This window comes from Lagopus leucura, unplaced genomic scaffold (genome assembly GCF_019238085.1).
Source record: "Lagopus leucura isolate 7727_CA_CO unplaced genomic scaffold, USGS_WTPT01 Super-Scaffold_702, whole genome shotgun sequence".
NCBI lineage: Eukaryota > Metazoa > Chordata > Aves > Galliformes > Phasianidae > Lagopus > Lagopus leucura.
In genome coordinates, this window is record NW_024962254.1 from 10373111 (window position 1) to 10388408 (window position 15298).

At 35.1% G+C, this 15298-nt stretch overlaps 1 protein-coding gene across 1 annotated transcript in view; it reads left to right on the forward strand.

Moving 5' to 3' along the window:
- Positions 1-15298, forward strand: part of CNTN5 (contactin 5) — a 277046-nt gene that overhangs the window by 135169 nt on the left and 126579 nt on the right. Inside the window, exon 8 of the mRNA XM_042862457.1 lies at positions 1910-2012. Coding sequence (XP_042718391.1) covers positions 1910-2012 — 103 coding nt within the window. The remainder of the gene's footprint in view (positions 1-1909; positions 2013-15298) is intronic.

The window sequence follows — 15298 nt, forward strand, 5'->3', positions numbered from 1 at the left end:
TTTGTATAAAAACAAGAGAAATCTGATCTAAAATATATTTTCAGAAAACAAGATGAAGTCTTTAACCAAAGATTACAGGCTAACCTAATGCTTCCTAGCTATAAAATCTCTGTTGTTTGTTAGTTTTTCCACTGGGGCAAAAAAAAAAAAAACAACAGCTCTTCACTCAGTGAATGAAAAAGGCACTTAATAGTAACTAATGAAATGAGGAAATCTGCATGTCCCATTACACAGATAAATACTATGACCACTTAGCTGTATACTAGTTGAATGTTATTTTTGATGATTTTCACTGATAATTCTATACTGATTCGGGAAATCATGACAAAGTTTAACATAACATTCCAAGGGTGAAAATCGAGGGCTTTTTAAATCATGTAATGCAGAAATACGTACCAATCTGTACAACTTCATTCTTGTCGTGCACTGGTAAATGAGAGAACAGATCCAACATTTCTGAAAAAAAGCTTTCACAAAAGTAACCTGTGGGAGCATTAATAGAGCACAGACCTGATGGAAAATCCTTAGTTTCATAAGGAACATTTGAAGGACTATAATTAAAGTTTACTATTCAGCTTTTTTTTTTTTTTGTCCTTCTAGCTTGTAGGTTATTTTTTTGCCTATCACTCAAGCTGGTCTTCTCTCAGTTGCAAATTCTATATTCCATTGCTTTCATGTGCATCCTTATGATTCTTCCTTTATTTTTTCTTGCATAAGAGATCTCCTTCTCACTTCTTTTTCTCTTAAAGTCTTGTTTGTTTGTACACTGGAATTTCTTTGAAAAATCTTGAATGATTTTTATAGATTTAGACCAGTTTTGCCTTGCTGTTACTGTATCCACAACTCAGATTCTATCCAGTTTTCTAATCCACAAATCTAATTCTCATTCTTTTTAATGTAGGTTTTACTGCTTACCCTGATAGCTCATCCTCTTTCTAATCAAGTGCAGTTGTTAGCATATTCTTCTTTCATTCACACTGTGACATTTTTCTCTCAGTCACGTCAAATACAAACTACACACTTTGCCTTATGTAAACTGTCTCCTTCTATTCATTTCTAATTCTTGCAATCCTACTGTCAGTCACTCCATACTAAATACCAGATATCTCTGCTGATGTCAGTGTTTACATCTTTCATATCCAAAAATGATTTCCTAGTTTTGTTTAACATGTATAAAGTGTGTTGTCCTGATTAATCATTTCCAAAATTAAAAAGGCTGTTGAAAATTAAATCATTGAACTTTTTGTCCCTCTGCATGTCTGTATTTTTGTCTCTACACAAATGGTTTTACACAAATGCGTTAGAGGTTTTTTCCTGATCTTGGAAGGTTCTTTGTTGAGCACAATATGATATGATATGTAAGTTTCATTTTTATAATTGTTATTGCACTGGTAAATAAAGCTTTGGTCTAGGAAAGTTCTCATCCTACATTAACCTTTCAAAATGTAAACATTAATATACGTCTGAGGAAATTAATCCTTTTTCTCAAAACTTATTGTAGTGTTGCTAGTGGCCATGAAGAGCATTTTAAAATATATATTGGATCTGAAAAGAACATATCAGATGAGGCATTGGCACAGACTGCCCAGAGAGCTGCAGTGCCCCATGCCTAGAGGTGCTCAAACCCAGGTTGGATGGGGCCTGGGCAATCTGAGCTGGTGGGGAGCAACCAGCTCATGGCAGGATTGGAACTGGATGATTTTTCCATCTTATATTTCTGCACTGTCCTTTCCAACCCAAGCTATTATATGATTCTGTGATTCTATAAATTGGGCTATTTATGCCAGTTATTAGCTTTACAGCTGGGCATGTTCAAAATTAAGCCACAGCATTTTTTCTGATATATATATGATATGTCAATATATGGAAAACTGGTGATATATCATTTTAAACATTTCTTATTTTCCAGGTGTGATGGGGGAGTATGAACCAAAAATTGAAGTTCATTTTCCTTACACAGTCACAGCAGCAAGGGGAACTACTGTTAAGATGGAATGTTTTGCACTTGGCAAGTAAGTCCAGCTTATTTCATAATTAGACATGATTGTTTATTAAGATGTGACACGTCTAATTTGTTGTCCCATTATTTTGTTGTATTGCATTTTCACAGACATCCCTTTCTGCACGCTTAAACTAATTATGAATTCCCTGCCCAACCATTTCTGTGGACAGTAATTCGTTCAACTTAAAAGTCTGTCAAAATGAAAAGTAGTGTTCTCACAAAGAAAAAGAGAACAGTTTTTGTGTTGAAAATTTTACTATACTCACGCTTTTATTTATTGTGATAACGTTTTAACATTTTGTTCTGCCAAAATATCGTAATTGGAGAATAAAAAAGATTATTATCTTTTTTTTCCAAAATACAGTTATTGGTTTTTTGTTTGTTTTTGGTTTTTTTTTTTTTGTTGTTGTTGTTTATGAAGATCACAGCACAATGATCTGAGCATTTCCTAACACAGTTTGTAGAAACTGAAGTTCTCTCATTTCTACCTGAGCTAATTGCTTTACTAGAGAATATGTGTTTTGTATACATATCTAGGTGGGGAACTGATAATGTTTTGATTTTGTTGTGGCAGTTGCTGTTATTGTCATTGTAAAGAGTAAGTGTGGCAAGGATAGTATACATTCAGGCAGATCTAAACAGTGATTCGAGTGACTCAAAGAGAATATTGTTGCCTTTGTATATATATTAAAAAATGTGTTCCATAATTGAAAAATCACAATTAAAATTACGGATATATAAAAAAAAACACAAAGATTTTCTTTTTCAAAAAAGTACACCTTAAAATTAGAAGAGGTCTGTGTCGAATGTATCAGTGAAATCACACAGTATTGAACACCATTCGGTTTGTTTTTGCAGTGATGCTGTTTTTGCTCATATTTTCCCTGGTCAAACAGCTTAATATCACTTATCCTGCCTGGTTTTCAAGTTAATGGCTTAATAGGGTACATACAGATCCCTCATGGGCTGGCTTGAATTAAGAAACAGCGGGAGGTTTTTGCTTTCTACCATTTATGGTGGAATTTCACAATTCAGTTTGTCTAGGGCCATGTCAGGGGTTCCGTATGCTCTTCTTTTTTGTCCACCTAAGTAGGAAATAAATTCCAGAGGAAAGGAATTTTAAAGTAATAGAGTAATTTCCTGAAGATCACCACTCCCGTCACCTGAGAGGACCTTTTTATGTTTTGATAGCTATTTTGACATTCATGTCATTTTTATTACTTTTTGTTGTTGTTGCTTTGATGGTTGGTTGATTTGGCTCAGGTTTTTCCCTTAACAATTTATATTTAATAGCTGGGTGAGATTTGTCTTATATTTGCCTTCCTTCACGCCTGTTTCTGCTGGCAATCCAAAATCATTTGATCAACATCCTAGTTAACCTTGGTGACTACATCAACAAAATATTCATAAACAACTGCAGAGGAATATTGTTTTAATTGTATCTATTTATGCCCAGTAATCTTAAAGTGAACAATAGGACAGTGCTCAATCAGTCCAAACAAAATTTAGGAGGCATGCAGGGAACCATCAGGCAGTGGCTGGATTTTGTAGATTCATGTTCCACCAAAATGTGAGCAGGAGCTTCGAAAAAAAATGTGTGGGGAGAACTTCTGTGGGGTAAAACACAATTTTTATATTTTGTACAGCAAAGACAAGGAAAGGGGTACATGAGAGAGAACAGAAAACCAATAAATGGGGAGATTTACAGAGATACTAGATTACATGAGAAGAATAGCTGATTGTATAGGCAGGTTGCTCCAGGCTTCCTCCTGTCAGCAATGCTAACTACTTTTGTGCCGGGTTAATATCGGCAACAAGTCTCTTTTAGACTCCTGGCTATGGCTGGAGCAGTAACCAACATATTTGTTTCATTTTCTTCCTCTTGTTGGAATTAAATTGCAGTTGCAGGCAGATTCCTAGTCAACTGTCACTTTCCAGTGAAGGGGATGTTCACCAAATGTTGTCAAGACCAAGCATAAAACATCTTGTAGGCAAGAAAAGCAGGTGCTAATACTTTCCATTATCAGCACCTTGAGATTTAGTAAACTGTCTCAAAAAGACTCAGTCTTTCAAGCCACCATATAAGGAAGATGATGGTCGACAGGAAGGGCTTCAATTAGTTTATTTCCCGATTCATATTTGGCACTGAAATTTAACAAGCAAACAAACAAAAAAACAAGAAAAACAGAATACCTGATCCATCAGGAAATTTAAGGTTCTAATAAGTTGATCCCATTTGCTGCTATTGCAATGGGCAAGTACTTTTAACATATATACTCCTTATCTTCTTATCAGGTTCCCTGTTCATTTTCATCCCTTTCATTTTTTTTCCCATCTCTTATTTCTGATAGCTTGTACAAATTTTTTCATGTTCTGCTGCCACAAGTGCCTATTACCAAACCATATCAGCTTCTAATTAGCTCTTTATTTAATATGTTGAGACTTGAAGTCTCAAAACCAATGTGCTGCTGTTTTCCTTTTGCTTTAATTTAGCAGTCTCAAAAATTGCTCTCCTCTTACGCATGTAATTGTGAGTATGACAGACATTCCAGCAAGATTTCCAGGCATCTGAAAACATTCCAAAAAGAGCCTAGTTACAGATTATATTTATTAATAGTGTTTATTTAGAGCTGCCAGTCACTATGACTATAGAAATTAAGTGAATTGGATCTGGACTGTAGAAATTGAACAAATTGGAGCTGTGCAGCTTTTGTCTTCAAACTAAATTGCTTAACAGGTAGAAATTCTCCAAAAAGGATTTTATTTTGACCTACGCAATATGTTGCTTGTTCAGTTGCAGGAGAAAATATTGTGTTGTGAATGTCAGAGATAAATAGATTTTGTAGTTTCTAAAGAATTCAAAACAATACAGAAATGAAATATGTCTAAATAAGGTTATTTGAATGACATAATGCTGCTTATAATGATCAACAGTAATTGGCAAAGAAATTGCTGCATTTATCCATTGTAGATATATAACAAACAGAAGAATACAAAATAAATATATAGGTAATATACATCAAAGTACTTTTTGCAATTAGCTATGTTTAGTGTTTTGTCTTGGTTTTTTTAATGCTGATCTACATTTATTTGAAGATGTTTTTTACAACTAGATTTACTCTTATACCCACACAAAGACTTGTGTTTTGATTACTTCTATATTTTACATATACCTGTACACAGAGCACATATATATGTTTTTTGTCACCCTTTTAATTATGTCATATTAGTTAGGATCATTTTAATTTGGGCTTCTTTGCTAGTGTAACAGACAGTCGTATTTTTGGCAAAGAAAAATTCAGAAAAATAAACTCATACAATAATAAAGGACTAACTTTTGTAACTTTTCATAAGAACTACGTGACAACATGCTTGCAATGATTTCAGTCACAACACTCTTCATTTTAACACTTTCTGACTTTGGAGAATATTTATCTCAGAAGTACTTTTAATTTATTTTTACGGGGTCTTAAAAGCAACAGTAAATGGAAATAAATTTTATAGATAGTTTAGACAATGATACAGGACTCTGTCCAAGTTTTAAATACACTCCTTTCCAACAACCAAACAGTTGTGCCCTCAGAGGAAAGCAGCTCAAGAAAAAGGAAGTGTTAGTACAATCCTGCTCTTTTTTCCCTTGTTTCAGGTATATAGATCTAGATTGACTTCTGCTTTCCATTTCAAACAATTTTTCTGAACATACTGTTTCACACAGATATATTTTAAAACCAAGTTGTATCACATTACATGACCTTCGCAGTTCAACCTTTTTTTCATTGTATTTTTGGCAATGCAACATACTATACTGCTACTTTTACTTGTTATCAACATAAACCTCACTGGTTTTCTGGTTACAGCAAGGAAATAAAATATGTATTTTTATTATGTGGTGCCTGTGATTCTATGATTCTGTGCCTAAAGCCAAGTTTGAGTGAGTAATCATATTTTATTTATCACTATAACAAATCAGAGGATGTGGTCTATAGCCATATTTGCTAAAGTTTCAAACTTTGCTTTAAAAATGGAATTAATGTTTTAGTGAAATATATACATATGTATCCTTTTCTTTTTTTTTTTTTTTTAATGTTATGCTTGTTTTTTAACCACACAGATCATCAGACAGAGAGTTTAATCACAAGAATCAATAGATAATTGTTCCGACAATCATTTTTTCTTACACTTCATATGATTGTTTTTCTATATTTTGACAGGTTTCATTTTGTGTTATTTTGATGCAATAGAGACATCTCTACAGTATATCAATATTATTTATAAATGCTAATTTAGTTCACTTTACTAATATAAACTCTTTGCCTTTACTGCAAAATAATCTCAGTAAAAGATAGGAATTAAAGAGATATTGACTTACTTTTATTACTTCTATTATGATGAGGTTGTGGTAAAACTATTTTTCTGGTGTTACAGTTAATTTTGCTTTAATAATTATATTATAAACACCCTTTTGAACAGATTTATTGCCAACCATAAACAATCACCCCACCTAATATGTGGTCTACAAGAACTCAGTCTATTTTTAAATCTTGCTCTTTAAATGAGATAAAAAGGAGGTAACATTATATATTTTTAAATCACAGAATCAAATGAAATTTTGTAAATTATATTTCAGGAGATGTTCTAAAATATTCTCTAGAAATAATGAACTCTTTGAATAAATTCTGATTTGTAAACATATCACAGTTTTAAATCCATGGAATGTGGAATTTTATTTTTTTTCCTCAACTTGATTTTTTAAAATGATTTTACAAAAAGCACTTCAAGCTTTTATTAATTTTTTTTTAAATATTAACATTTACTTATTTTTGTATTATCAATAACATTGCTATCAATATTTTTATTACACACTATGTACACATAAGGAGAGCTTACTGAAAACATTACAATGTGAAGAAATACAAGTAAAATGTATTTGAATAGGTGAATATGATATCTATGCAAAGATTAGGGTTATATTATAAAAAATCTATATGATCTACTGGAGAGGATTTGACTGGAACTGTGAAGCATTTGTATGAAGAATCTAAAAATGTTATTTTTGTAAGAAGTACTCATAAAGACAATCAGATAATGGCTACAAAGGATTCTAATCACTGTATAAGTTTTTGTAGGTTTAAAAAGATACATTTTGCTAATTTACATGTTAGATGGATGTTTCATTTAGCTGTGCAGTGAGGATGATAACAATTTCAGAAAAGAAGAAAGGCAATATAGTAATATTTGGTCAAAGGTTTTATATTATTTCGTTCCTTTCTTAAACTTGGCCATATGCGATTTCATACAGGACCACAAAATTAGTAGAAAATTATCCTACAATAACAAGTCACAGATCCAGGCTGCACAATTCTCTGCTGTACTTGCTGGTCTTTCAACATAGTTGAATAAAATATTACATATTACCCTCTGTTTTTCTTAATTGCATAGGATAAAACTTGACCCTCTCTTCTAATCGCATCTGTAAGATTTGTCCTTCCCTTGATGTCCATCAGTTAAAACTATATTCTAGGACTTTCATATACATCTCCCTGGCTTTAATCTTTTTGTTGTTTGATCTAGACAAATACAGTAAGACATTATTTTTACTAACAAAGTATGTTGTGGAACTGGCATTCATATCTGTGGAAAAAAAAAAAAAGAAGATCCAGGGAACTGCAGGCCAGTCAATCTCACCTCTGTGCCTAGCAAAGTCATGGAGAAGATCCTCCTGAAGGCCTTACTAAGTCACATGGAAAATAAAGATGAGGTGATCGGTGGTAAGCAACATGGCTTCACCAAGGTCAAGTTATGCCTGACAACCTTGTTGGCCTTTTATGATGAAGTTACAGTGTCATTGGATAAAGGAAGAACAACTGACGTAATTTACCTGGATTTCTGCAAAGCATTTGACACTGTCCAACCTCACACCTAGTAGCCAAGTTGGAGAAAAATGTATTTGATGGGTGGACCACTCACTGGATAAGGAATTAGTTGGATGATCACACCCAGAAATTATTGGTCAGCAGCTCAGTGTCCAAATGGAGGCTGGTGATGAGTGGTGTTTCTCAATTATCAGCGCTGAGACCGGTGCTATTTAACATCTTTGTAGGCAACAATGGGATTGAGTGCACCCTCAGCAAGTTTGCAAACAACACCACGATGGGTGGTGCAGTTGACATGCTTGAGGGAAGGGATGTCATCCAGAGGGACCTGGACAGGCTTGAGAGGTGGACCCAGGAGAAACTCATGAAATTAAACAAGGTCAAGTTCAAGGTCTTGCACCTTGGTCAGGGCCATCGCAAGCACAGATACTGATTTGGCAAAGAATGGCTTAAGAGCAGCCCTAAGGAGGATTTGGGGATATCAGTTGATGAAAGATTCAACGTGAGCTGGCAATGCGTGTTTGCAGCCCAGAAGGCCAACCACGTCCTGGGCTGCATCAAAAGAAGCATGGCCAGCAGGTTGAGAGAGGTGATTCTGCCCCTCTAACTCTGCACTGGTGAGGCCACACCTGGAGTACTGCATCCAGATGTGAAGTTTTCAGTGCAGTAACAACATGGACCTGTTGGAGAACATCACCACAAAAATGATCCATGGAATGGAACATCTCTGCTATGAGGACAGGCTGAGAAAGCTGGGGATCTTCAGCCTGGAGAAGAGAAGGCTCCAAGGTGATATTGGATCTTCAGTATTTAAAGGGGAACTACAAGAAAGAAGGGGACAGCAGGGTCTGTAGTGATAGGAAAAGGGAAAATGGTTTCAAACTTAAAGACAGCAGATTTAGGTCACATATAAGGAAAAAGTCTTTCTTTACGGAGAGAGTGGTGAGGCACTGGAATGGGTTGCACAGAGATATGGTGGATACCTTGTCCCTGAAGACTTTCAAGGTCATGCTGGTCTAGACTGTGAGAAACCTGATCTAGCTGTGGATGTCCTTGTTCCTTGCAAGGGAATTGGACTAGATGACCTTTAATTGTCCTTTCCAACTCTGATGATTCTATGATTCTGTATTCTGCTCTGCTCTTGTGAAACCCCATCTGGATTATTGTGTCCACTTCTGGGGCCTTCAACTAAGGATTGACGTGGAGCTGTTGGAATGAGTCGAGAGGAAGGCCACAAAGATTATCAGAGGTCTGGAACCCTTCCCATGGAGGGACAGGCTGGTAGAGATGGGGCTTATCAGCCTAGAGAAGAGAAGGCTTCAGGGAGACCTTGTAGCAGCCTTCCACTACCTGAATGGTACCTGAATATTACTCCAGGAAAGCTGGGGAGGGACTTTTTATAAGAGTATGTAGTGACAGAATGAGGGGAAATGACATTAAACTTGAAAGGGTAGCTTTAGACTAGATATTAAGAAGGAATTCTTCACTGTGAGTGGGGTGAGACTCTGGAATGAGTTGTCCCAAGATGTGTATGTCCCCTCCCTGGAGGTGTTCAAGGCCAGGCTGAAAGGACTTCAAGCTAGTCTAGCAGGAGCCATCCCTGCCTAGCAGGGAGGTTGGAACTAGGTGACCTTAACTGTCCTTCCCAACCCAAACCATAACTATAGAATTCTGTAGCTACGAATTCTATAATTCAGTGATTCTCTTCTCCGAGGTAAACTACACCAACATCTCAGCCTTTCTTCACAGTAGAGGTGTTACATTTTTTGTGTCTCTCCTTTGGATGCACTCTAACAGATCAGTGCTTTAGTTTTGACGGACTGTAGTGGAATTGCCAGGTCACAGCTTGAACCAATGATTGAGCACCAGGTAAGAAGGAGTAGCTTACCCAGGGAGCTCAGGTGCAAGCAATGCACCTGAGTGGCCAGAAGGAGTGGAGCCTGGATCCACAACTCCTCACCCTCATTTAAGGGTTAGCAACTGAGAAAAAAGCATCTCTCTGGGTAGAGATGGCATTTTTCTTGATCTGTCACTGGTTGTCAGATGGATGAGACAATTTTTCTTTGTTGCCTGCTGTTGCTCCATAGTGCTTATTTCTCATTAGGAGGCATTGTCATCACCTTTATTTGCCATACATGGACACAGAATTGTATGTAGTACTCCAAGCAAGTTCTCGCAAGAGCAGAGCAGATTGGGAAAATTGTCTTCTTGACCTGCTGGCCACTCATCTTCGTATGTAGCCTAGAATATGGCTGTTTTCTTGGTGGAGGCTTAGAAAGAATATGAATATTGAGTATTCATATTCTACTTTTAATCCACTGGTATCTCTAAATCTTCTGCAGAGTTGCTCTCAATATGTTCTCTGAAACATTACTGGCAGTGGAAACTGCTTCCAGTCCACATGCCAGAATCTTGCAATTGGCATTGTTGACCTCCACAAGATTCACACAGGTTCTCCTCTCAAACCTGTTAAGGTTTCTCTGGCATGTCTATGGCACCACTCAACTTGGCTTCATCAGCACACTTACTGAGGATGCACTCAATCCCACAATTAAGATATTGCATTGTACTTGTCCTGACTCAGAAGTGCTTGTGTCCTTGAGGGACACCACACATCACTGTTTTCCATTTAGACACTGAGTTACTGACTATAACGCTTTGGATATGGCAATCTAGCCATTTCTATTAATTGTACCCATATCCCTCCAATTTATAGGTAAAAACATTATGGTGGACTGTATCAAAAACCTTACAAAAGTTCAAGTAGATTACATCAGTAGCTCTTCCCTCCAACACTGGCAGTAGTGTTAGCCATGGGGTATGATCTCAGATCGTTATACCGTGGTGGCAGTTGGAGACATAGCTCAGAAATGCTGTCAAAAGTGAAAAAAATTTTCAACCCCAGAAACTGCTCCTCTTTTAGATACTGTGTCTTTTTGTACTTTCCCAAGAACATGAGATAGTCCTTGCCTCTTCCTATGACAACAGTGATAAACAGAGATACTTGTAATACTGTAGATTAGTCCGTTTTCAAAACATTTAGTGCACATTTACAGCTCTCATTTCCACTATTCCTCGGACAATAACACATAAACTGTCACCTCCTACACAGGAGCTGCTGGCCAAAATGAAGCATGAAAAGATATGATAAATCACTACAGTGAAAAATGAAGGGTGGGAGATTGAGGAATACTAAGAAGTTTTTAATATGTAATTTGCAAGTGAAATGAAAGCTAATTTTGACTTGACTTTTATATGTGTTATTATACTCACAATGCAAGATCCCTGGCTTGCATTAAATGGAACAAATCATTCTAGTTAGTACATATTCAATTGCTTGTGGAACTAGAGATTCAAATACTGTGTGCTTGTTTGTTTTTTTTCTTTGCAAATAGGAGAAGTACCAGGGGAACAAAACAAGCAAGAATGTTAGGACTGTCAAATATTAGGCAAATCATAATGCAGAATTTCACAGATAGCAATTTGCTTTCAATTTCAAAAATGATCTTTTCATGTACAGATCACAGATCTGTAAAATGTCTGCTTGCTCTTATAACATGGAAATATTAATATAAAATAGTGAAAAGATTTGACTAACATTAAACCTCAAGTTAGAGAAAAAAATCATATACAAATATATGTTTCTAAAACCCATATGACAGAAATTCATGCTCCTCTATGCCCATTCACACCACTTCTCAGTCTCAAAAGCAGTTTTTGTTAATTAGTTATATTGAGTGCCAAATATGAAAGCTGTGAAAGCTACTCTGCACATTCACTGATAACAAAACAATCCCAAGAGGTAAATGAGTACACTCAATAAAAAAGTACTTGTCATTTTTATTCGTAGAGATGTCCTTCCACCTGGAGACAGACTTTTGATTAGAAGAAGGAACCTTTTTAAATGTGAACATACCTCCTTGATGCTCAATTTCTTTATATAAGACAGGAGCAGATCTAAGCTTTGTTTCCTTCCATAGTACATACTTTTAATGTCAAATAAATCTTAGACTTTCATCAATTAAAATTCATTTTTAATTTACAGTAAGAATTCATATAAGGTGCTAAAGTAGGATTGGATTTAGTTCCTGTTTTTCAAGTTAGATTTATTTCTACACTCCTTTGAGAAGATTTTCCCTTGAATAGACTTTATAATGTTGCAAATATTGGAATCATTCACAGTAATGTAATAAAGATTCTTTGGTAAATCCCAGGTAGCACTCCCAGGCCTCATTCTGCCTCACTCTGACTAAGTGCTTTATGCTTACATTTTGATATTTAGATTTAATTGCTTTTATTATATGACATTAGGAAAATGGAAAAAAATCAATCCCAGCAAGCTGCAAGTCCCTATCAATAAGACATCAGTCATGAAGAATCAGTATTACCAGTTCCTTCTCTTTCTCTCCAAGGACCACCAAAGAAAACTTGCAAATGTAACTGAAAACTCTGTTTGGTAATTTAGACAACCTTGATTTATATTTAAAGACAAAGGAGAATTTTTGTGAATGGTTGCTTTTAGTTTCTATGCAAAGGTGACCTTCAAATTGAGGACAAGAATGAAACGCTTATGCTGCAGAAATCTGCCTGCTTCTGTTTACATTCCAAATTTACTACCCAGAAGCACATATGTTGGATTTCTCTCTGTGTCAGAAGTTGAAAGGATCAGAAGGAAAAAATTTCTTGCAATTTGTAGATTCTTCATGCATTATCTCCTATATTCACACAACAGATGTCATATATGATTTTTACATTTCAAATTTTCTCATATGCTGTTTACATAACCATATCCAAGTCAATGGCTTATGACATCTTAACTGTTTTTATGTCCTTATAAATTTATAAACGTATAATGATGTGTCCACTTCAAAGTATCTCCAGCCAGCAAATTGAGATAGAGATTATAAAAAGACTAAAAAAAAAAATCACAGGACGAATGAAGAAAAAAATGAACTTTGTCTATATTTAACAATAGTAAATAATTCATTGCTCCTCTATTCCATGATGTAACATCCATTATTTAATGATGAGTAAGCAGAGTAAGGAATTTTGCAGTATGACCAAAGTTGAATTCACAGGAGTTGTTCAGCATTTTCCACTAAATTTGTCATTACATAGCCTTGGTGTTATGATTTCTCTGAGTTAATGCCATTATCTAACTTCTAAATGTAGACACAAAAATGGAACAGATTGCCCATGGAGGTGGTAGATGCCCAATCCCTGGAGACATTCAAGGTCAGGTTGGACAGGGCCCTGAGCGCCTGATTTAGCTGTAGATGTCCCTGTTCATTGCAGGGGAGCTGGACTAGATGACCTTTATTTATTTATTTATATTTGCAGCTGAAAATTAGAAATTTAGATCCACAGAAAAAGTATTTTAAATTTCCAAAAATATTTTTATTTCAGATTAAATTGGTAAACAAAAATTGTATGAAATTTCTTCATATATGTTTTTCATAGCACTTCTATTTCTAATGAGACTTGTGAATATTCCCAACAAATTCAAGAGCATTTATCCTAAATAATATTTTGCTGAAATGTTGCACTTACATTCTCTTCTAGATAGGAATACAAAATTATAACTTATATTTTCTTAAAAACCAAAGTGAACAAAATTGCAGTAATGGCTACCACGGTCACAGATTATCTCTGAATTTTTTTTCAGCTCAAAAAAATAGGAAGGTTAATGATAGTATTTTGGAATTAAATGGTTAATTTATTTTTTCCCAGTGATGCTAAGATTTACCAGCAAGATTAAACACCTTCCAAAAGTGAGAAGAAAGCTTATCTTCAGCTTAACTGAAAGTTGTGTTAAAGTACTCATAGGAATTAAATGTGAGCCGTTTTACATATTCAACAAGTAACCAATATTCCCATACATTATCTGCTTAGACTCAAAATAAATTATAGTTATTACAAGATTTTAAAATTTTGCATATTATATTAAACTCAATGTGATACTTTTATTGTCAGTTGTTTTAAAAATAAATAAATTAAGCTGTGGATCATTTGAAAAGATGGACCATATTTTGTTGATGAGCACAAATTTTAGTTAGCTTTCATGGTAGATCTTGTGAGTTTTCTAGAACAGTCATAATTTTATTCTTTCACATCCTTGCCCAGATATTTTTATTACTTTCATTTTATGCTCACACGAGTCACAAAGGCAAATAGGCACAGATATTTTTTTATTTCAGATGTAAAATTCATACCTCACTTGTGAGTTATGCAAGGAAAATAAGAAGCTTCCTTAAGCAGAGCTACAAGATGTCTGTGAATAATGATTTGCTGTTTGGATGTACTTTCCTTTGAAAATCATTACATCTACACTCTAAAGTAATTCTTCCTCCTTGAAAAATTCCACTTACTACTTCATACTGATGAAGAAAAAAGTGAATTTTTAAAATATGTTTCCTAATGGCCCAGAGAATATCTAGTTTCTTTTTTATTTGCCATGTTATATACACTTATTTTCTGTAGCACACACTAAAGCAAATTTCAAAAATTTAAAATAAATTTAAAGGAAATTTTCTAAACACTTGAATATCACAATAATCTTGTAACAGCTAAATGAGACCATAAAAGTTTATAGCTTCATTGTTTCATGGAAATATGTACCATGAAAAATTCCATTTATCATTCTAATGTATTGAACCAGTTTTCTTCCAAGACAATAGAAGACATACCTCAGCTTTTTTTGTTGTTGTTGTTCTCATTGTTTTACTGTTAGTAGGGCAGAAGGCCTGAATTATGGGCAACGCCTGGCAATATTATGGTGCGAAATAGATTATACTTGCCCACTTAACTTGTTCATAAAAGAGCAGTTATTGAGTAGTACTGCACTGTACCAGCATGAAGAATTTACACTGTACTTCAGTCTTGCAATCAATAATGGTTACTTAATATTTCCCGGGTAGAACTGCTGTTTTGCAACCAGTAAGCATGGCATAATTATATTATATATAGAAAGAGTACAAGCATGTAAACAGTTCATACTCTGAGATGAACCCAAAACAGTTCTTATGAAATCTCCATGAAGTCACTAAAGAAAGACTGACTTTGAGCATCAAAGTGAAACGTGGAATTAGAAATATGAAAAAAAAAATAATAATATTTTTGTTTTGTGCTACTTCTAACATATCAAAATAATTCCTTCCAGTACTGAAAGGGAGCCTAAAAAAAGGAGGGGAGTCAATTCTTTGAAAGGGTAGATAATAGCAGAATAAGGGGAAATGGTTTTAACTTGAAGGAAGGATTTAGGTTCGATGTCATGGAGAAGTTCTTTACTATGAGAGTGGTGAGATGCTGGAACAGGCTGCCCAGAGAGGCTGTGGATACTCTATCCCTGGAAGTGTTCAAGGCCTGGTTGGATGGGGCTCTGGACAGCCTGGTCTAGTATTAAATAGGGAAGTTGGTGGCCCTG